At 38.5% G+C, this 22,412-nt stretch overlaps 1 protein-coding gene across 2 annotated transcripts in view; it reads right to left on the bottom strand.

The window, feature by feature from the left end:
• The window catches only part of LOC120770958 (dystroglycan), an 83,011-nt gene that overhangs the window by 27,026 nt on the left and 33,573 nt on the right, over positions 1 to 22,412 (bottom strand). For both annotated transcript variants that reach the window (XM_040098686.1, XM_040098687.1), the window contains exon 2: positions 12,592 to 13,023. In XM_040098686.1, coding sequence (XP_039954620.1) covers positions 12,592 to 12,723 — 132 coding nt within the window. In that variant the 5' untranslated portion in view covers positions 12,724 to 13,023. The remainder of the gene's footprint in view (positions 1 to 12,591; positions 13,024 to 22,412) is intronic.

Raw genomic sequence — 22,412 nt, 5'->3', positions numbered from 1 at the left:
TATAATGTTGGCTTCGATAATACTCCAAATCGAATTTCGTGAAGATATCTTGTCAAATAAAAAAGTTTCCCATACAAAAACTTGATTTTGATTGCTCAGTTCGTATGACAGTTATACATATGCTATAGAATTTCGATATCGGCGTTTCCGACAAATGAAAATGTGGGGAGAAAAGGACGTGTACAAAATTTCAGAGCAAAAAGATCACATATGGGAGTTTTCAATTGGTATGGATTGTAAAATCAAAGGTATGAGTTTCACAAAATTAACAAGTAAGGAAGGGCTAAGTTCGGGTGTAACCGAACATTTTATACTCTCGCATGATAAAGTGATAATCGAGATTTCATTATCCGTCATTTACATATTTTTTTATTTTGCTGTAAAATTAATTAGATTAGTAGTTCCTGAGGTATGGTTTTTGGTCCATAAGTGGGCAAGGCCACGCCCATTTTAAATTAAAAAAAAAGTCTTGCTTCCTTCTGCAATTTCTTCCCTAAAATTTAGTGTTTCTGACGTTTTTTGTTAGTCGGTTAACGCACTTTTATTGATTTTCAACATAACTTTTGTATGGGAGGTGGGCGTGGTTATTATCCGATTTTTTTCCATTTTTGAACTGTATATGGAAATGTCTGAAGGAAACGACTCTATAGAGTTTGGTTGACATAGCTATAGTAGTTTCCGAGATATGTACAAAAAACTTAGTAGGGGGCGGGGCCAAAAAAATTACGTCCAAATATGCCCCTCCCTAATGCGATCCTTTGCGCCAAATTTCACTTTAATATCTTTATTTATGACTTAGTTATGACACTTTATAGGTTTAAGGTTTTCACCATTTTGTGGGCGTGGCAGTGGGCCGATTTTGCCCATCTTCGAACTTAACCTTCTTATGGAGCCAAGAAATACGTGTACCAAGTTTCATCATGATATCTCAATTTTTACTCAAGTTACAGCTTGACGACGGACGGACGGACAGACAGACATCCGGATTTCAACTCTACTCGTCACCCTGATCACTTTGGTATATATAACCCTATATCTGACTCTTTTAGTTTTAGGACTTACAAACAACCGTTATGTGAACAAAACTATAATACTCTCCTTAGCAACTTTGTTGCGAGAGTATAAAAATGGGCTACCTTCAATTGGTGTTTCTCGAAACTTACGAACTTGAAAATCGTATACAGGGATCAACAGCTGATACCGTAAATTTGTTCAAGGACGTTTATGCTGATCGACAAAGTTTGGTTCTCTTCAAAAATATTTGAATTTACAAAATTATATCCAAGATACCTATTGGTTCAATTGGAAGTACTCAATACTCGGCCAGAAAGTTGATTTTTTTATCGTTCAGCTACCGGAATTTACAAGTCTCAATAAAGTTCGATTCCGAAATTTTTAAAAATCCAATAAATCGCATAAAAATAACTAAGCGATCGCACTAACCATCAATAAGCTTTGTTTGATCCCCTGTGGGGTAAAATTAAAATAGATTTAAGCATCCGCAGAGGTCACTAGAATAAAGCCCAATTTCCTGCCTCACAGACGGAGACATGCTTATTGAGTTTGAAGACAGCTTTCTGCAGATACCTGTACCCACAAAAGCATTTTACACCTGTTGTGTCCGCAATGCTGTTCAGCTTATGTCCGTTTATCTGACATTTTGAAACTTTTATATTTATTTGTCAACTTTTCAAGAATGATTTACAGGCATCAGTAACTTGTTCCAAGTAAAACTTTAAAATTAAAAAAAAAAATTAAATCAAAGACTAAAGAAATAAAGGCCCAAAGTGCAAAAGAAATTGTGACAAAAACTTGTCGCAAGAACTTGAGAGTAAAAACAATAGTGGTTAACCACATCTCACAGACTCATCTAAAGCTACATAAACACCAAAAACGATGAATCGACTTAACGTACGAGAAAGTCTGTAACGGAAAAAAACCAAAAATAATCCCAAAATTATTTCGGATGATCGTAAAATGGCGTTCATCAAGATGGTATATTAGGTACTCCAAACTGCTGTGCAAAGTGCGCACGCACGAGTTCTCAGAACTCAAGAAAATACTTGTTGGAAATTAATTGAGCGTCAGTTAGAAGTACTTGCCGAGACGTGAGATGATCTCCACATGAAGGCGGAACGCGGTTTACGACTATGAAAGTATATTTCTTACAGATGAAGAAATGTTAACTGCTGAGGAATATGTTAATGGAAAAAACTAAAAAATCTATAAAAAATTTGCGAGGACGCAAAAAATGTTATTTCAAAGGTCCAACATGGTCACCATTCAACTGCTGGAAAGGTTTGAAGGGAGTCTCCAGAAAAGGCGTTACACCTTTTCACTTCTGTGAAAAAGGGGTTAAAATAGGGACAAAAGTGTTCCAGCAGATTATTACAGAAGGCATGTTAAACCAGTTGAAATATACTCTCTTCGTTGGAAAACATTAGATCTTCCAGCTAGAATCTGCTCCAGCACAAAAGGCAGAAATCACTCGGCCTTGGCTTAAAAGCAATATTCCTGGTTTCATAGCTGCAGCTGATTGGCCGTCTGGAAGTTCAGATTTGGATCCTTTGGACCACAGTTCGTGTACAGAGTTGACGGACTGCCAAATACGCCACAGAAATTTGGAGAGTTTCAAAAATCTTTGGTACGCACAGCGTCGTCGATGTTAATAGAAACTGTGCGTACGCTATTGGTCAAGGTACATATCGTTTAAGGGCTTGTAAGAGCAAAGGTGAGAACTTTGCATCAAATTTGATAGAAGACTCATTTAATACATATACATATATATTATTAAATAAAATAAACTTTATTAAAGAATATATTATAGTTTCATTTTTATAACGGTCTGAAGTTGTAACAGTACTTATGCAGGTCTAAGTATATCTTCAGCGAATGGCAAAAAATCAATTGCATTTATTAATTAATGTGGCAATAAAGATGAAAAGTGATTTCTAAAAAACAAAGTGAAAGAGAACACGCTGGACGCGGCGTACATTGAACTGGATGTGGACATATAGACCATATTGTATATAAATAAATACATGCCGTATATACCATCTATGATTATTCGCTTTGGCATTTGCTTATATAACAAACATACATACATATGTATGTATGTACCATATGTATCGCATTCATGGCAGAACATATTGAATTACTCGGCCAGAAGCCGAAGAAGAAGCAGAAGAACGTACAAAAAATAGAAAATGAACAAGGTGCGCTGCGATAAAAGAACAAAGAATGTCTCACATTTGGAGGGAAAGAAGCTTTCACAATTAACAGAACCATGTGATGCTACTTTTGTTTTAGTTTCTCTTGTGTGTTCTCGGCAAATTCTCGGCCACCATATTTGATTATGTTGCAATGCACACACACACGGACACACACACTCATATGCATTGGCATACAGACACAAACAGAGCGCTGAATCAGAACATAAACAAAACTCGAGCAGTGCAAATATGTAAACATTGAAATGTTTCCCCATCCTCGCAGCGCATAGTTCGCTTCTTGACTCCATTTGCCTCGGCCGACACGAACGCACGCCTATATGTATGTATGTATGCATGTATGTACATACATATATCAGTGACTGTAGGGTCATTAGACCGCGCATTCAAAACTGCGCGAGGAAATTTTGCTTGAAATTAAGAAATAATGTTTTATATCTGATTGTTTGAAATTGGAAAAAAAGATAAGTGGGGTGATTGTCTTCGGGCTAATGCTCTCTGAGCGCAATGTGAGAGCGGATGTTACTACGTACACGCAAAAAAAAAGAAAGTTTTATATTTGAATTTTTGTACAATTGTGTTGAGCCTTTACTCCAAATGGAAGAGATGATGCTTGGAATCACAGAAAAACTTCCTAAAAAATTTAAATATAGAAAATGTTTGGATCTATAAGCGATTTCTGCTTAAAAATGACATTACCAGCACAAAAGAGAGTCTAAAAATTCAAAATCAAGAGATACCTAGAGAGAAAGAAAGCAAAGGAATCGGTATTATTAAGCCCACAGTATCGATGGAAAAGCCTTCGAGTCATACATTGAGTTCATATAGAAAACTTGGTTTTCTAACAAAACAATTCTCCTGAAAGCGATATTTTCAGAAAAGAAGTGAGTCCTAATATAAGTCTCAGAGAGAGAGAGAGAGAGAGAGAAAGAGGGTTTAATGTATATTACAGTGTTTCCGAGTAGCTGAAATATGCTTGTTAGAATATTTAAGAGAGAGCGAGAGAGAAAGCAAGTAAGTAAAGGACTCGGTATTATTAAGCCCACAGCATCAATGGAAAAGACTTCGAATTACGATAGTGAAAAAATTCTAAACAAGGTTTTTTAGCAAAGATTTACCCAAAAAACGATATTTTCAAGGAGAAAAATCTAAATTAAGTCTCAGAAAAAGAGAGAGAAACAAAAAAAAACAAGGTTTAATGTGTACCAAACTGTTTCCCAGTAGCTTAAATATATGTATTTACTAGAATATTCAAAAGAGGGCGGAGAGAGAGAAAACAAGAAAGTAAAGGAACCGGTATTATTGAGCCCACAGTATCGATGGAAACGCCTTCGATCCACAACTTTAAAAAAGCTAAACGTATAGAAAACTTGGTTTGAAACGATATTTTCAGAAAAGAAAAAAATCCTAATATACAAGTAAGTCTCATAAAGAGAGAGAGATAAACAGAACAAGGTTCAATATGTATTAAACTGTTTCCGAGCAGCTTAGATAAGCATATTAGACTATTTTTCTTCTAAAGGATTCCATTTAACAAGTGCACGGTATCGATAAAGGGAGGCTTCGAGTCACAGATGTAAAAGCACTTAAAAAATATAGCAAACTTGGGTTTCAAAAAAAAAAATCGAATGGGATACCCAGAAGGAGGGAGAGATAGACCCCGGAGAGAGAGGGAGAGAGAGCCTTCAAAAACGAATCAGCATGGTTTTCTCACAAAAATGTCACCAGAAAAACGATATTTAGACCTAAAAAGAAATACGAAAACGAATTATAAATAGAGAGAGCGATAGAAAGAGCGAGGGAAGGAGGTAGTTTTAAAAGCTTCAAAGTATGATAAACTCCCTCCGAACAGATGCAATTTGCTCACTGGAATATATTTTTCATTTAAGGGATACGATATTACCAAGTTTACCGTTGTAAACAAATTTCAAATTCACAAAGCATTGAGTGCTTCACGAACTCAACATAATCGAAGAAAACTGTTCTATTGGTACTTCACACACTTCCAACAACTTACAACATGAAGTTTGTTTGCGGAACTCGTCATTCCGTCAGAATTTTGAAACGGAACTGTTTCTAAAATGCAATAAACATATAATTCAAATTGTTATCTCTATGACTGTTGTGCGTTGTACGCATTATAAAGAAAGGATTACGTCAGGCATAAGTTATTTGACGAGGCTTGGTGACGAATCAGATGTTGAATCATTTCGGAATAACCAAAAAACGAGCTTCAAGTGTCATCGCAAATTAAAATTCCGTGCACAAATTTCGAGAATTTCTATAAATTTTTGATTGAAAAGAAGTTGTTGTACTAAATACCGTATTTAAGAGAGTTGACTACTCTTTAGGATCGCTTACAATTCATAAAATATAAAGCACCAAGGAACGGTAGTATTTTTACGAACCTTAAAAGGAATATCAGGGTCACGCTAAAAGGTACAAAGAATAAAATTTTCAGGGATCGAATTTGTCAAGTAATTTTTATGTTGGTATTGTTTTCGAAAGAGTTGCTTTGAAAGGCATAAAATATGTATACCATATACTCTGGAATATATTTAAGTTTAAACTTAAAACTAACTCGAAGATAGCTAAATTTAAGATTTTTCTGACCTTTCTTGCATATTCCAAACTATTTTCTGTTTCTCATCGGTAATCTAGGTCAAACCACCAAGTTGGTTCTCAGCATAGAAAGAATTTCTGCCAGTATTCTTGCTTTATATGGAATTATATGAACTATTTTAAGAAAAGTAATATATTTAGTACATTAAATACCCGTGGAAAAAGGGATCGACACATCCGCCTCTTCGAAGATTTCAAAGCTGCTTTTGACAGCGGCACGAAAAGGAGCATATCAAAATTACAAGGACCTCTACGAGTCGTTTGATACCAAACTCCCTATCGTGCCTTTTCTACAATCTAATCCGAGCTGCAGAGCTGAATAGTGAAGGTAAAATCTTCTACACTGTACAGCTGGAGGCGTTGATATTGTTGTCACTGGAATTAGTAACCGCGCCGTTAGTACTGCTTTCTCCAGACTGCGAAGCAAATGGGTGTGGTAGTGAACGATGGCAAAATGAAATATCTCCTGTCATCAAACCAACAGTTATCGCACTCGCGACTTGGCTTCCATGTCACTGTTGACAGTCATAACTTCGAAGTCGTAGATAATTTCATCTATCTTGAAACCTGTATTAACACGTACCGTCTCGAAATCCAACGCAGTAGCACCTGTTGGTATCACTCTTACCGACAAGTGCTACCTTAGACTGAGTAGGCAATTGAAAAGTAAAGTCCTTTCTCGCCGCACAAAGACCAAACTCTAAAAATCCCTTATCCTTCCAGTCCGGCCTTAAAGCGCAGAGGATAGACAATGGCAATATCTGATGAGGCGACGATCTGCGGAAGATTTATGGTCCTTTGCTTATTGGCAATGGGGAATACCGCAGATGAAACGATGAGCTGTACGAGATATACGAAGCGATTGACATATTTCAGTGATTTAAAAGTTAGCGGCTATCCTGCTAAGTTATGCTGTCCAGATGGACGAAAAAACTCCAGCTGTGAAAGTATTCGACGCACTACACGCCGGGGGAAACAGAGGAAGAATAAGATCTCTACTCCGTTGCAAAGACAAGGTGGATAATGATATGGCTGCGCTTGGAATCTCCAAGCATTATAAAATGAAGATTGTTGCCACATACATAAAGTAGAACTCGCAGGATTTTGAGAGTAACTCAACAACGATTTCAAAACGTTTAAAAATAGCTGAATTTATTCAGATGTAAGGAAATTGCTAAGTAAAGATGTCGCATCGAACTGTAAGTAGCAGGTAATGGAAAACGAATACAATGAAACCTAGCCAATCAGCCAAATCAAAAATTAAGTTGAATATCTATGCCGCTAAGCTGATACTCCGTATTTGGTAGGATCAGAAAGGCATGTTGTATTATGAGCTTCTAAAACTGGGTGAAACCACTAATGGAGAATGCTTCGAAAAACAACTCATCAAATTGAAGCGCGAGATTGCCGAAAAATGTCCAGAATTCGCGACTAGACACGAGGCTATAATTTTCATCAAGGCAACGTTCGACCTCATGCTGCAAGTCCAGTGAAAAGCTATTTGGATAACAAATGGAAAGTTTTGCGTCACCCACTTTATAGGGTTTGCCCCAACCGACTGCAATTTGTTGCGATCGTTGCAGAACGCCCCACTGGCATACGGTTCCTGTCAGAACAGGCTAAATTGGCTTGATGATTGGCCAAAGAGCCGGCACACAGCTTTAGGAATGGAAACCACAGACTTTCAGAAAAATAGGAAAATGTTATAATTTCAGCAGGGCAACACTTTGATTAATAGTATTGTACATGTTCTCCTTAAATAAACGTTCAAACTTTGAACAAAAAAGGCGCATATAGTTAAAGGCAAGCTGGAACGTGAAGCATCAACTCAGCGATCACTTTGAATGCGTTCAGAGCACGACCACATAGATTTAGCCGCTATATTTGGTCCTTTAATGTTTGTGAGCAACAACAATAGTAATAGCAACAACAAATTTTCTAACAACAACAACACGAATATCTTTTTTCTTTGACTGAACACTTTGAAGTGTACGCCCTGGGCCTACAAGTGCACGATAGCCAAGCCATTTCAACAAGATCACCCATACAAAGGTATGATATGCTTATACGCTGAGGTGTGTATGTGCATTATGGTGTCATGATTAATGGAACAACATCTGCCTCAGCAGTTTTCTACGAATCGCGAACGCATTCACACAGTTTACCACTGCTCTTTTTGTTTTTTTTTTTTTGTTTTTTTTTCGTATATAATTTTACCTGTCGGCGGTAAAAGAACACAGCGAGAAATATTTGGTATAAAAACAAAAGAAAAATATTAGAAAAAATAGTTATTTATAGAACAGCAAGCATTTGTCCATTTTAAGACCTTCCAGGTGCGCATTGACCAAGTTATGACAAGAGGCCAAAGTGTGCTGACTACTTAAGCACCCCAAAACGAGTAGTCTAAATCTAGACCAAACTTTCCTAGAGACAATACTAAAAACAAATGCACACACAACACACATATAAACACAAATAACACACATATGCGTCACAAGAAACCAAAAAATCATGATAAAAGCCACAGAAGACCTGATAAGATTACACGTAATAGAGACGATAAGTAATGGAAGAGGTCAAAAAGTAGGCACACACAAAAATCTAAATGGTTGCGCTGTGATTTAATGAAAATAAAAAAATTACTGAAATAAAAAATTAATTATCGGAAAAAACAGAGTGGTCTTCCAGGTAGGCTTTAGGGCACATGGACTTCCTGCACGCACAAATGACGTGTATGTGTGATATATGTACATATGTATATGTGTGTATATAACCAAAATCTACTAGAATCTATGTACGTATGTGAATTTGTGTTAACAAGTCCAACTCCAAATATCTTCATGTGCCTCGAACACGGAAGCTGATTCTTGGAAGACCGCTATAATGCACTTTTATTTATTTAGATTTTTGGTAATCAACAAACAAACACACAAACAGCGCATACAAACAAACAAAAACAATTATAAAACTATTAGCCATCTTCTATGTGGCCGTTTGATGTTTGGTTGCACCAGCGTTTGCTCTAAAATGCAATGGAGTTGTAAATCTGAGGAAACACCCACAGCCAGTCTTAGTTGTAACCAAAAATACATACATACATACAGTCTGCGACAAAAAAGTGTACTCTATGCCTCGTACGTGTGAAAACGCAAATAAAATAGGAAACAAGTAAGGAAGGGCTAAGTTCGGGTATCACCGAATATTTTATACTCTCGCATGATAAAGTGATAATCGAGATTTCATTATCCGTCATTTACATATTTTTTTATTTTGCTGTAAAATTAATTAGATTAGTAGTTCCTGAGATATGGTTTTTGGTCCATAAGTGGGCGACGCCACGCCCATTTTCAATTTTTAAAAAAATCCTGGGTGCAGCTTCCTTTTGCCATTTCTTCCGTAAAATTTAGTGTTTCTGACGTTTTTTGTTAGTCGGTTAACGCACTTTTAGTGATTTTCAACAAAACTTTTGTATGGGAGGTGGGCGTGGTTATTATCCGATTTCTTCCATTTTTGAGCTGTATATGGAAATGCCTGAAGGAAACGACTCTATAGAGTTTGGTTGACATAGCTATAGTAGTTTCCGAGATATGTACAAAAAACTTAGTAAGGGGCGGGGCCACTCCCACTTTTCCAAAAAAAATTACTTCCAAATATGCCCCTTCCTAATGTGATCCTTTGTGCCAAATTTCATTTTAATATCTTTATTTATGGCTTAATTATGACACTTTATAGGTTTTCGGTTTTCGCCATTTTGTAGGCGTGGCAGTTGGCCGATTTTGCCCATCTTCGAACTTAACCTTCTTATAGAGCCAAGAAATACGTGTACCAAGTTTTGTCATGATATCTCAATTTTTACTCACGTTACAGCTTGCACGGACGGACGGACAGACAGAAATCCGGATTTCAACTCTACTTGTCACTCTGACCACTTTGGTATATATAACCCTATATCTGACACTTTTAGTTTTAGGACTTACAAACAACCGTTATGTGAACAAAACTATATCCGTAATACTCCCCTTAGCAACTTTGTTGTGAGAGTATAAAAAGTCAACTTTGGCTGCACTGAAGCTAGAATATTCTCCACAAATAAACAGAAGAAAACAATTAACTTCGGTTGTGTCAAATAAAAAAATTTTCTATACAATAACTTAACTTCGAACGTTCAGTTTGTATGGCAGTTATATGCTAAATCAATCTAGAATTAGGTGTTCTGGAGTTTCCTGTTCCCTGTCGCAAAATCGGTAATTTGCGCAAGAGACAAGTTGGATAAGGCGCCTACAGTACCCTGTACAGAACGCGACAAGGAGTTGGAATTTGTCTCGGGGAGGTTGATCATATCTCTAAACATTGACAGGTTGTAACCTTTCAGTAGTAACCCAGTCTGGCGCCTCCCTGTGACCTGCCGCCAGTGCCGTTCTCTTCCTACTACCACCTTTATGGTGTGGGGCCCCACCGCAATGCATGGTTACAGTCCCATCATCCTAGAAGCCGCCGCAGTCCGGGCTAGTTCGTCGGCAAGCTTATTGCCGGCTACCCGTTTATGCCCCGGCACCCAGATCAGGTGTACACGACTGCAAACTGATAGGCGGTTCAGTCTTCCTATACACCTCTCCACCAATAGCGATTTAACTTCATAAGCTGAGATCGCTTTTAGTGCCACTTGACTATCGCTGAGTATAGCGATACGCTGGTTACAATGAAGACTGATTTCTGCTTACTGACTTATAGCAAAGACTTCTGCTCAAAAGATGATCGGAAAACATACAATTGGTATGGATTGTTTGGTATGCGGTGCCGCAATGTCTGTTCCAATGCCTTCCGGTGTTAACGAGCTGTAAGTGTACTACTGGGTAATACTGCCCTTCAGTAGTAGGTCGAGCGTGGAAACACTCCACTCCGCCTTACTGCCGAAAGTAGCACTAAACTTTTTTGGGAAATTTACACTCTTTTTAACGCCGTCTCTTGGAAGAAGGGTCAATAGACGCAGCGGTGTGAGCTCTAACATAACATGACTTTAAGTACTGCGGCTGGGCAAGTGCGCATTGCCTCTGAAGCGCAGGTCCAGGCAAGCCTTTGCACCTTCGATAATTGGAGGCCTACCGAAGACTGCGTTGCCCAACCACCAGCTTCTTAAGTGACAATAGACCTTACGTTCATGGTATACAGCCGCATGATGATATCTGTCTTGCAGACCCAGGATCTTCCGGCTAGTCGTCGGCATATCATGAGTGCCTTGGTAGTTTTGGACAGTGTTTTAATTCCACGTGCTTATTATAAGCGGGAGAGCCAGTTTATGTAATCCATGATTCCAACGAGTTGACTTCAACTTTGTGTGTGAGTTGGCTAATGTACGCTTTGAGAAGATGTTGAGAACAGCTCACGTTCCCCTTTCGTAGAAATTTCGATTGTTACAAAGTCGAGGAAGCAAAGTCATTTAGTCTAGTTGGTAACCCAAAAGCCGTTGAATTTATTAGCCATGACATTAACTCTTTTAATAAAGAGAGCAGGCTTTTCCCAAACACCACTTTAGTTACATGATAATTAACTGTCGACAAAAAAATGGTATGTGACAAGTCTTGTTATCAGAGCGGTGTCTTTCTAGCAAGAGGTGGCTCCCGTCAAGTGCAGTTTCTTTCAAAGAGGTGTGTATTCACTCCGATAGATGAGCGGTTATACTGGCTTTGAGCTTGCTAATTATGAACTCAAGACTAGTCAGGAAGAGCACGACCGCATTAGCAATGGCATCAAGCTTCTGTCGGAATTACCGGAAACTGCAAAGCGGACGAGCTAAAGAAGATACCCTTGGCCTAATTTCATCCTATTGGAAGCGAGTTGTGCTCTTGCGCTCTAGCGTTGGTGTTATGGACCTCCCGTGTGCTCGGCATGCCTTGGTCAACAACAACAATTTGTGCCGCCGTGAGATCCTTCTGGCCCAGAGTGTACCATATGAGACCCTCTGAAATGCTTGCACTTAGCAAAATCAATATTGCAGCAATTGTAGGCGTTGTGACTAAAGACTATCCAATAGATTCACTAAATAGTTTGTCGGACGCTTTTTGCCAAAGCTGTATGAAGAAGGCGAGGTAGAATCATTTTGCCACTTTATACTCTATAGCGCAGCTTTTGCCAAACTGAGATTGAAACATCTTCCGATACCTTCTGCGAACCTAGCATATTGGCTGAGATTGATATTGATTTTAACAAATTTGTAGTTAGCTTCGCCGATCTACGAGGATGTGGTTATCTATTTTTAGGAGATTTTAGGTATCACACAGGACAAACCTTCACAGCCCAAGTGATATACTTTGCTGCCATTCGCACGAAGATCAGCCCTCGCCTCATGTTTTTAGAAGAAAATACATGTTGTCCTCTGCTCAAAACATCGCTTTAGACCACATTTAACTATAGGCTCAAAGCGCTTTGTGGATTTGTAAGGGTCTTATGATTTATTTTATAGTTTTTTATACTACAACGGACCGGCGTTCTAAGCTGTTTAAGTGAAATCCCTGTTGGAATCGACCTCTTAGAATAACCTAACCTAACCTCTCTCGAAATTTACTGGGTTCTCAAAAATAAAATAATTGACAAACATTTCTCACAAAGATATAAATTTTTTTAGCGCACACTGTAGCATATCGGAATGAATAAAACTCAACGTCATAGCTAATGGCAAATACGCCGGCATAGCAATAGCAGTCGGCAAATTACACCGAACAATCACTTAGCGAGTACATACCTGCGAGTCGTTAAAGTTGAAATCACGCTCCGCGCGTATAAAGCCCAGACAGCCGAGCCCGCACAGCAGCACCAGCAGCAGCGTCGACGCTTTGCTTGATAACGCTAAGTCAAATTTTGGCATTCGTCGCATATTTACACTGTTGTTGTTCTTGTTAATATTGTTTGCTGTAAAGCAATATGCTTGGAAGTGGAGGTGTTGCCACACTCCTTGAAACTGAAAATTAGTATTTGTGGCGCGCGCGCGTACGTTTAAAGGCTTGCCGATATTTTTTCGGGGTAAAATTTTGAAAACAAAAAAATTAAATTGTGAATAAATTAAAAGACAGAGATCTCCAAATTCTGTTGAGCGTTAGAAATTGGCGTCGTTAGTCGTCTTGAGACAATTCGTGATTGCTTTAGCTGTGCTCATGCGTTCGTTTGTGTATTTTCACTGGAAAGAAGGTGGAAAAAATGGAAAAAAAATTAATCAGAGGGTACAAACGTATACATATCTAATGACATAATATATATTTAAGTATATATTTACAGATATCTATACGCAGTTGGAAGGTCGAGCTCTTAATTATTAACCAAAATTTCATAGAAAAATATTAACCGAAAATAAAGTTGAGCAAATATCTGCACAGCTGTGCTTACATAAGCTTACGCACTTATTGTTTTTATACATACATACATACATATGCACATACACATCAAATAAAAGCGCTTGGCATATTCTATTGCACATAGTTATTCTGTTCGTTCTGTCGTTAAGCACTTCGATTCGCTATTTGCTCATCCATTTTTGATGTGATTTTACCGACTTTGCCGCCATTCGGTTGGTTTTGCTTAACTTCTATGGCCAAAGTCACTTAGCGAGATTATTTGGCGGCAATGTGCCTACTGAGGAGGCAAGGGAAAGGCGGAATGGATGGCTCATTCAATTATGCAAGAATATATATGTATGTATATACGGATATATATTTATATACTAAATACAAATAGTCCCCAAAAGCTTATGAAATATCAATCAATAGATCTATTAATACAATATTGTGCAAAACAAGGGCAGAGGCGGTAAAAATATTTATTCGGAAATTAGTTTTTTTAGTATTAAGCAGGGTTATGACCCAAATACAAACATTTTTGGTATCAAATTTACATATTTTCACTCATCATCTACATAAATATATTAAGTCATCTCACAAATGTTTGATATGATTGAAAATTAAACGGAAATAACTTTATTGTATACATAAGTGAGGCTTCGGAAGAATAGAGCACCATTTTTGACAATTTTTGGGAGTGGAAAAAGTCGAAACTGCAAGTCCATGAACCTGCAAGATTGTTGGGGAGGAGTCGCTGGAGAAGAGACGCAGTGAGCTTTTTCACGGATGCGTCGAAGCTAGAAGAGAGAGTTGAAGGGAGAGTTTTCTGTAAGGAGCTCTTCGTCAATCTCTTACTTTTTGGCTACCGAATTACTGTAGTATTTTTTAGGTAGAAAGAAGGAAGAGGCTGCTATTAAGGTGGAGGTAGACATCCTGCTACGAAGTGCAGCTGCTTTCAGGGAGCTGAGCATTCACTCCAACAGCAGAGCGGCAATACTGGAGCTGAGCTCGCTGCTCAAAGTCAGCTAAGGAGTGTCTGTGTTCACTAAAATTAGCATCAAGCTACTCCATCAACAGACTTATTTGAATGCCTGATCACAGCGGAAGCGCTGGCAACTGCAAAGCTGATGAGCTAACCAGAGGGGGCACTAATACCGCAGTCACATCGGAGTGGGAACGAGTTGGATCTCCGTTATCGTCTTGCATTGGACTTATATGCCTCGCGTACGCTTAGCAGACGTCGGTCGACGACTAGCTTCTGTGCGACTACAGGATCTTTCTGGTCTAGAACATAATGTAGGAGATCTATTAAACTGCTTCAGCTTGTCACAGTCGTAGGAGCTTTTACTGGACATTGTCCTTACCCCAATGCGCAAGCGGTAGAATTTGCACGCGCTAAGAGGCGACTACTAAAACCCAATATGCAATATATCTGTATTTTTGTATTTGAAGTTTAAGCGACAAATGTCTACAGTCTTTGAGATTGATGGGTGCTCAACTGGTGATAGCGAAAGCTACAAAGCCTTACCGCAGACTTCAATCTGGTGTCTGGTGGAGAGCAGTTAGCTCTTGAAGTTCGCTCTAATGTTGGAATGAGTTTGGCTCTTTGGGAGATTCGTGGTAGCTATGATTTAAACTTAAAAACAGGCAGAATCGAAAATTTCAATTCAGTGTGGAGTCGCACTGCGCCGGGTGCCGGACCCATAGCCCAACAGAGGTTTAATATTGGCCTCGAACTTGACTAAGGTGGAAAAGGTGTCCATTCCACCCGACCAATTGGAACCCAAAAATGCTTGCAAAAAGCATCCATGTGCCTTAAAAACGCACCATGAGGTTAGGTCGTTGAGGGCAGGTACTCACGTACCAACTATTGTTCTACATTGTCTTACAGTCACTAATGTTTTAAGGCTAAAAATTCAGTCAGACATCTAGTCAATTGTCAAAGTTGTATGGACGAAGGTGAAGTGAAAACAATCAGGCACTTTCTCCTCCATTGAACAGTCTCTGCACGAGTGAGGTTGAAACATCTCGACACACCCGAAACTAACATTGCCCACCCCATCAAATTTGCGATCGGCTCAGAGCACTTTCTTGATTCAAAAGCGACTTTAAGATCAATTTTATTGGAATTTTAGGTACCACATCGGACCGGTGTTCTAAGCTGTCTAAGTGTGATCTCCATTAGGAGTCACCATTTAACCTAACCTAACCAGACTTTGTTCAAAAAAAGTGACTCTAAGAATCACTTTCTAACATACTTTTTCACAAAAAAGCACAGGAAACTTTAATTAAATTCTCCATGTAAACGATATATATTTTGCTAAGTTGGTAGAACTGCCCTTAATTGCTATGCCAAATATGAGCTTGATCTGTCAACCAATTTCTTTACAGCAGCTGCTTAAGTCGGTACACCTCAGTAGTTCATTGCGAATTTTACAATGGATGAAAATATCGAACAAAGAACTTGTCTCAAATTTTGTATTTCCAACCAAATTTTGTGTCAGGAATCATTAAAAATGTTGGAAAAGGCTTATGGCGATTCAAAAACACAAACCTACGAATGGTGCAAAGCCTTCAAAGACGGTCGAGAGATCGTTGAAGACATGCCTCGTTCTGGCCGACCTTCGACCTCTTCAACTGATGACAATATTAAAAAAGTGAAGAATATGGTGCTTGAAAATTGTCAGGCAAGTGTTAGAGAGATGGCAAGAAAGCTCGACATCTCTCGCAAGTCCGTTGGAATGATTTTGGTGGATATTTTAGGTATGAAACGCGTTCTTGGTCGACTCGTTCCAATAATTTTTAAAACGAGTACCGTAAACAGGTCTCTAAGTACGTGCTTGATCGTGCGAATTCCGATCCCACATTCATAGAGCGCATTATAACTGCCGATGAGATATGGGTTTATGAGTTTGACATTCATCGGAGTTGGAGAGAAAACACCAACCCGAAATCAGAAAAAATACAATCAAAAATCAAGGTGATGCTATTGTTTTTTTAAATATTCGTGGTTTAGTGCATCATGAATTTGTCCCAGATGGACAGACAGTCAATAAGAAGTTCTATTTGGCCGTATTGATGGGTTTGCGTGAGAACATTCCACGAAAACGGCCGGAATTATGGAAGAACAATTCATACACGATGATAATGCATCACCGAATCGAACTACGATTGTGACCGAATTTAAAACCAAAAACGCAATGAATACCACCGACCAACCACCGCATACACCAGATTTCGCTCCGTGTCATTTCCTCCCCCCCAAACTGCCGCTTCGTTGAACCCGTTTTCAGTCGTTCGAAGAGATAAAATAAAATTCGCTGAAGGAGCTGATAGCCATCCAAAAAGTGCTTATGAAAAGTGTTTCGAAGACCGGAAAAATTGTTGGCATAAGTATATAACATCTGGTGGGGATTATTTTGAAGGCGACAAATTAAATATTGATGAAAAATTTAATTTTTTGCGTTTTATTTACAATTTCCGGGTACTTTTTTTGCATTCGTCAGAAGCTCTGATATTCTTTTAAAAATGCTGCACGCATTTGGTCAGATTCTACTGTATTAGTAGATAACACACTTGCATATTTTCTGCACAACACTGTATGCATAATGGACTTGTCATAAATCATTCATTTGACATCGTTAGTTCTCTACAAATAATATATTCATTAATGTTAATAAGATAATCAAAAATTTATGTGACATTTAGCACTCGCGATTTCTTATAAAATATGCTGCAATTTATTAACCATTAACTTCATGAAGATATATATAAAAGTATATATATTTATAAGTATGACAAGACCTAATTTACTGAAAATGAAAAGGTAATCAAAAGTGATTTTAAAGCCATTAAAATAAAATTTAAAATAGTAGAAAAGAAACTCTTCGCACCAATTTCGGTATTCGGACCAGTAGCTGACACACAATTTTTATGCGACAATAAAACACCGTCCGTTCCACCACCACACCGGAGGGCCATTCCACAACGGAAATGATTTCATTACAACTGTTCGTATGTAAATGTAATTAATGCGTTATTCAACACTACAGAACATATGATTACTGCCAACTTATTTACATAACGACAATGCAAAGTGGCATAATGGCGCTTAGCAGTGGGTCAGAACTGATTATCATTAAACATTTACATCATTTGCATAACTATTGTCTGTCTATTGTCAGAACAAATGTAAACAGCGTTTTAAGATTTTATTCGATTACCAAATATTATAATTATTGTACCATGGCAACTCTGTGATGGAAGCGGCAATATCTGGTAATCGATGGGGGCTGGGATCGGGCTACTACAGGGCTCCTACTTGGGTACTTGAGGTTGCTTAAGTCCCAAAGATTAACCCTATTATGAGGTAAGCGAGCACAAAAGAACACTCGTAAAACAGCTATGTAAGTCGGTTGTTCGGCAACCAAATGCCGTTAAGATCTTTCAAACCACCAAGAAGTCAAAAAATGGAGCAAATATATAAAACGAGTATTTCAGACAACTAAAATGTAGCGTTCTTTTAGACGTGTGGTTTCCATTCAGACAAAATTTTTTTCGGAGCCGGTCTTTTCGACAGCGGTTTCTGATTTATACTCAGTTTAATTCACCATTTCATAATGAACAGACATACTCCAGAACAATGTTTGCATATCCTGCAAATTTTTTAGTAAAATAATGATTCGGTTCGTTTAAAATTCGACCGACATAATAATAATCACCATCAGAGTCGGTAATTCGAGCAACCCTGGTTCGATTTCAGACCATGTTTACTCTAGAGAATAATGCGCATCCTCAGAGAGGCTGTACAGTGCGCACCGGGGTGCTATTGCTGCCTTGGAAATATTTTGCGGCGAGATTGTGGTTTGCGGGCTTACAAAATCCAATTCGTGCAACAATTGAAGCTGAACGATCATAAGCGTGTCACCCGCTCGATAAATCGGTCCAAAAAGTGATATGCATCGATCCCGATTTTCACAAGAAAGTTTTGTTCAGCGATACCGAGCTTCGTCGTCTTGGTTTGAGTACCTTAATAAAGAAAATTGGAGTGATGGTAATGATAATTATTGATCCATATTTCTTTATAAATGAAGCCGGTCATAATGTCACAGTCAATGGGAAACGCTATAGACTTTTTTGCTCCTGCACTGCAGGATATTGATGTGGATATAACCTTTTGTTCAAAGAAGACGGCGCTACATGCCATACAGCCAACGAAACATACAATTTACTGAAGCAAACTTTTGGAGTGCACATTACCTCGCGCAGCGGACCTGTGTTATAGCCTCCAAGATTCTTGCAATTTAATACCGCTGGCCTATGTTTTGTGGGCTTACGAGAAGTATCTAGAATACATAGTCTAGTGTTTAGTTTAGTCTAGCGCCTCAATGTGATTTGATATGAAAGTCTTGAGATGACCTCACGGGAAACTGCAAATATTGGCCAGTGCTTAGGTGACTCTCGCGTCGCGATGTGATCGGATTTGGAAGTCGTGAAATGACCTTACAGAAAACTGGCTGTCAGCTGGCTCTTTATAAGAAAAGCAGGCACCGTGCTAGGCCAGTGTCTAAGGGACTCTCACGCCATGATGATTTTGAAGTCATGAGGTGACTTCACGGGAAACTGGCTGCCTGTTGGCTCTATAAAAGAAAATCAGGCACTCACTCTGCGATGTGATGTGATTAAAAAGTCATGAGGTGACTTCACGGGAAACTGGCTGCCAGCTCTATAAAAGAAAAGCAGGCACCAAACCTTGGCTATTGCCAATGGGATTCTCGCGCCGCGATGTCATATGATATGATGTCATGACATGAGCTCACGACAAGCTGGCTACCAGTTGGCTCTATAAAAGAAAAACAGGCACTGTCCCTCAATTCCCACGACAGACGGTTCTACGCACCAGAACTGACTTCATTCGACCAAGGGCTGATGTGACTTAAGATGAACCTAGTTCTATATATGTATGTAAGTAAAGCAGACACTATGCTAGGCCAGTGGTGCTAAGGGACTATCACGCCGCGATGTGGTTTTATTAGGAAGCCATGAGATGACCTTACGGGAAACTGGCTGGCGCCACAACATTAAAATATATGCGCTTTTTTCCTCTTTCATTTGTCCAAAGAAACACCCTAAGATTTTATACACTTTCATAGAAATTTTATACCTAAAAACCTTTTGCTTTAAAAGAGAGGCAGCTTAGAGGCAGCTTAAAAGCAGCCTGAGAGTCACGCTTAGAAATAACATCAAATGAGAGTCGTAAAACTCCTCATAACTAAGTACATTTACAATAATAATCACATTAAAATGAGTTAAAGTGGAAACCGTGAACTGAAAAGCCCTTTTCGTAATAACAAATACAAACTTTTATTACATTTACAACTGTACATATCTACATATAGTAAATGTAAATATATTCATTCGGCTTTACGCTGACTAAGCGCAAATCTAGACGCCTTGCCCAGCGCTGCTGCTTAGCACCAGAACGACAGACACAAATGTATTAATGACTTTGACATCATTTCAATTAGCATATGATTAACATCGAGTTTCAATGTTCTTGTTCGCCTCATGTTCGTAAACAAAGGCTTTCGCTTTCATTTCGAGCCAGTTCATGAATCGAAGAGGCCTAATTTTGTTGATGCTTTTGATATTGTATAACCGTATTTACATAGCACGAAGTGCGTTGTATGTATGTTTGTAGGTAAATATGTAAATTTGGATCGAGACAGTCACACTTATACTCTAATTATTGCCGGTATTAAGTAATTTCCAAGCGCAATTGCGCTTAAAATTGAATTTTAACGCAGAATTCGTTCAAAATTTAGGTTATGTGACGTTTGCTGACTCTGAGAATATGTTAAAAGTGAGGAGAGCAGTTGTGCGGAAAATATAGAAGAGACAAGAAAGAAAGAACGAAGAAAAGCTAGACTAACTAAGACAAATAGGATGATAAAATTCGGTGAACGACAAAAATATTACGAAAGTTTAATATTTCTTTTAAAGAGTTCTTCCGAAGCCTCGGTTAAGTTGAAAAGAAAGTATTTTTTAGTAAAGCCCAAATTTTCTTCTCTATCAACTGCATTCCAGAATAATTGGATCACTTCGTTGCAGCGGCTACTCGCGCCAATTTTTTCTCTGCTTACTCACTGACGAAGGATGTGTGGATGGGGAGAAATCGGTGGAGAAGAGAGACAGTGAGCTCTTTCACGAATGAGTCAAAGCCAGTAAGGAAGGATGGAGGAAGAGTGTTCTGTAGGTAGCTCTACGTCAAATCTTAGCTGACGAACTAACCAGCGGGAGCACCCTTGCCCCGCTGACATTGGAAGGGGAACGAGCTAAATTTCCATAAACTAATCGTTGTACCATATACATACATAGCAGGATGGGGATGATGCGTGGCTTTTAGAGTTTGGTCTTTATTCGCGGAGAGAGGACTTTACTTCTCAATTGCCTACTCAGTCCGAAGAAGCACCTGTTGGCGAGAATTATTCTGCGTTGGATTTCGCGACTACTATTGTTGTTGGTGTTAATAATACCGGTTCCAAGATTCTCCAAATTATCTACGACTTCGAAGTTATGACTATCAACAGTGACTGTTTGTTTGATAACAGGAGATATGTATTTCGTCTTATCCAGTCTGGTAAAAGCAGATCGGCGTACGCCGATGATGTACGCCAGTAGCTGTACACTCTTTTAAACGATTGTGTCTTCTCGATTCAGCTCTGCAGCTCGAATTATTTTCTCTAGAAGTAGTTTCAAAAAGTCGCACAAATGGGAGTCTTCTTGTCTGAAACCTCGTTTGGTATCAAACGGCGGACGAAGGCGTCCTTTCCGATCTTGACGGAGCTTTCGGTATTGATCAACGTCAGTTTACACAGCCGTATTATTTTTGCGGGAATACCAAATTCAGACATAGCGGCATAAAGCCAGCTCCTTCTCGGAGGATTCTTAAAGGACACTTAAAATTGAAATTAATGCGGTAAAGCTAAAAGTCATTTCCGATATAAGTTGTATGAAGGAGGATGAGGTGATATTATTCAGGCTTTCAGCCTTGCAGGGCTGAGGGTGAAACATCTCGGCAGTCTTACTTTCGGCGAAACTGACATTGCTGTCTCAACAAATTTGTGATAGGCTCAAAGCGCTTTGTCGATTGGTTAGGATCTTTGATCAGTTATATAGGAGTTTTAAGTAACACAACGGACCAGCGTTCTAAGCTGTCCAAGTGAGATCTCTGTTAGAATCGAACTCCTCACCTAACCTAACTTAGAGCTCTTTACACATACAAACAGATATTTGGAGAATATTAGAAAAAAGCTGATCAAAATGTTAAAAATATATTGTAGAATAATATTTTGTATGAAGAATTCTTCAAAATGTCATAAATTTGTCAAAAATACACGGAAATTTATATAACAAAAAATTCAGTTTAAAAAGATTGTCATTCTCCCGAAATTCGCAGTCGAAAAAATAATTCAATGGAATTTAATAAACAAATATAACACAAAGCAGGTGCACACAAACAAAGAAAGAATAATAGATATGTACGACATGTTTGTATGTATTTAAATATATGTATACATATGTAAATTCCATAGTTTTACGACAAAGTACATTCCATATTTTTAATCAGTCATGATAACAAAAAATACTTCACATGCTGTTATTTCAATTATAAACTTTTTCCATAGTTCAGTACACATACATTCACATATATGTACATATGTACATAAATACATACATATGTACAACTATAAAAATCATGCGCACCCTATCTTTCGAAATTACAACATAAACTTCAAATTGTTTTAGGTAGACAAATCGGTTTCCGGATCGCATCCGCTCTGAATATGGCAGACACTCATAAGCCGAAGTCTTTGGCACTATCTATGCAGCAGCAGCAGCCCATTTTGTGTCGCACACCCCAACGGCAACGGCATATGTTGCACCAACACATGCATGCCTCTCTGTATGTACGTATGTGTGTGTGTGTGTGTGTACATGAAAGCTGGGAAGTTAAAGTTGCCGTTCGCATTCGGCATTTTTCGCTCTCGGCCAGTCGTGTGTAGCAAGTCTTTAATGCCGACTGCGAACGTGTGGAAAATTTACGATGCCAAAACTGGGCCAACACTGCTCGTACAGTTCACAGCATCAAAAATTTAATTTTTAAAACAATTATAAGCACAAGCATATGCACTCCTATGCCTAATACCAATTTACAAATATATACACACAT

The sequence above is a fragment of the Bactrocera tryoni genome, chromosome 3 (assembly GCF_016617805.1).
Source record: "Bactrocera tryoni isolate S06 chromosome 3, CSIRO_BtryS06_freeze2, whole genome shotgun sequence".
Classification (NCBI taxonomy): Eukaryota; Metazoa; Arthropoda; class Insecta; order Diptera; family Tephritidae; genus Bactrocera; species Bactrocera tryoni.
Note: the sequence above shows the minus strand (reverse complement) of the source record. Positions and strands in the feature narration are given on the sequence as shown.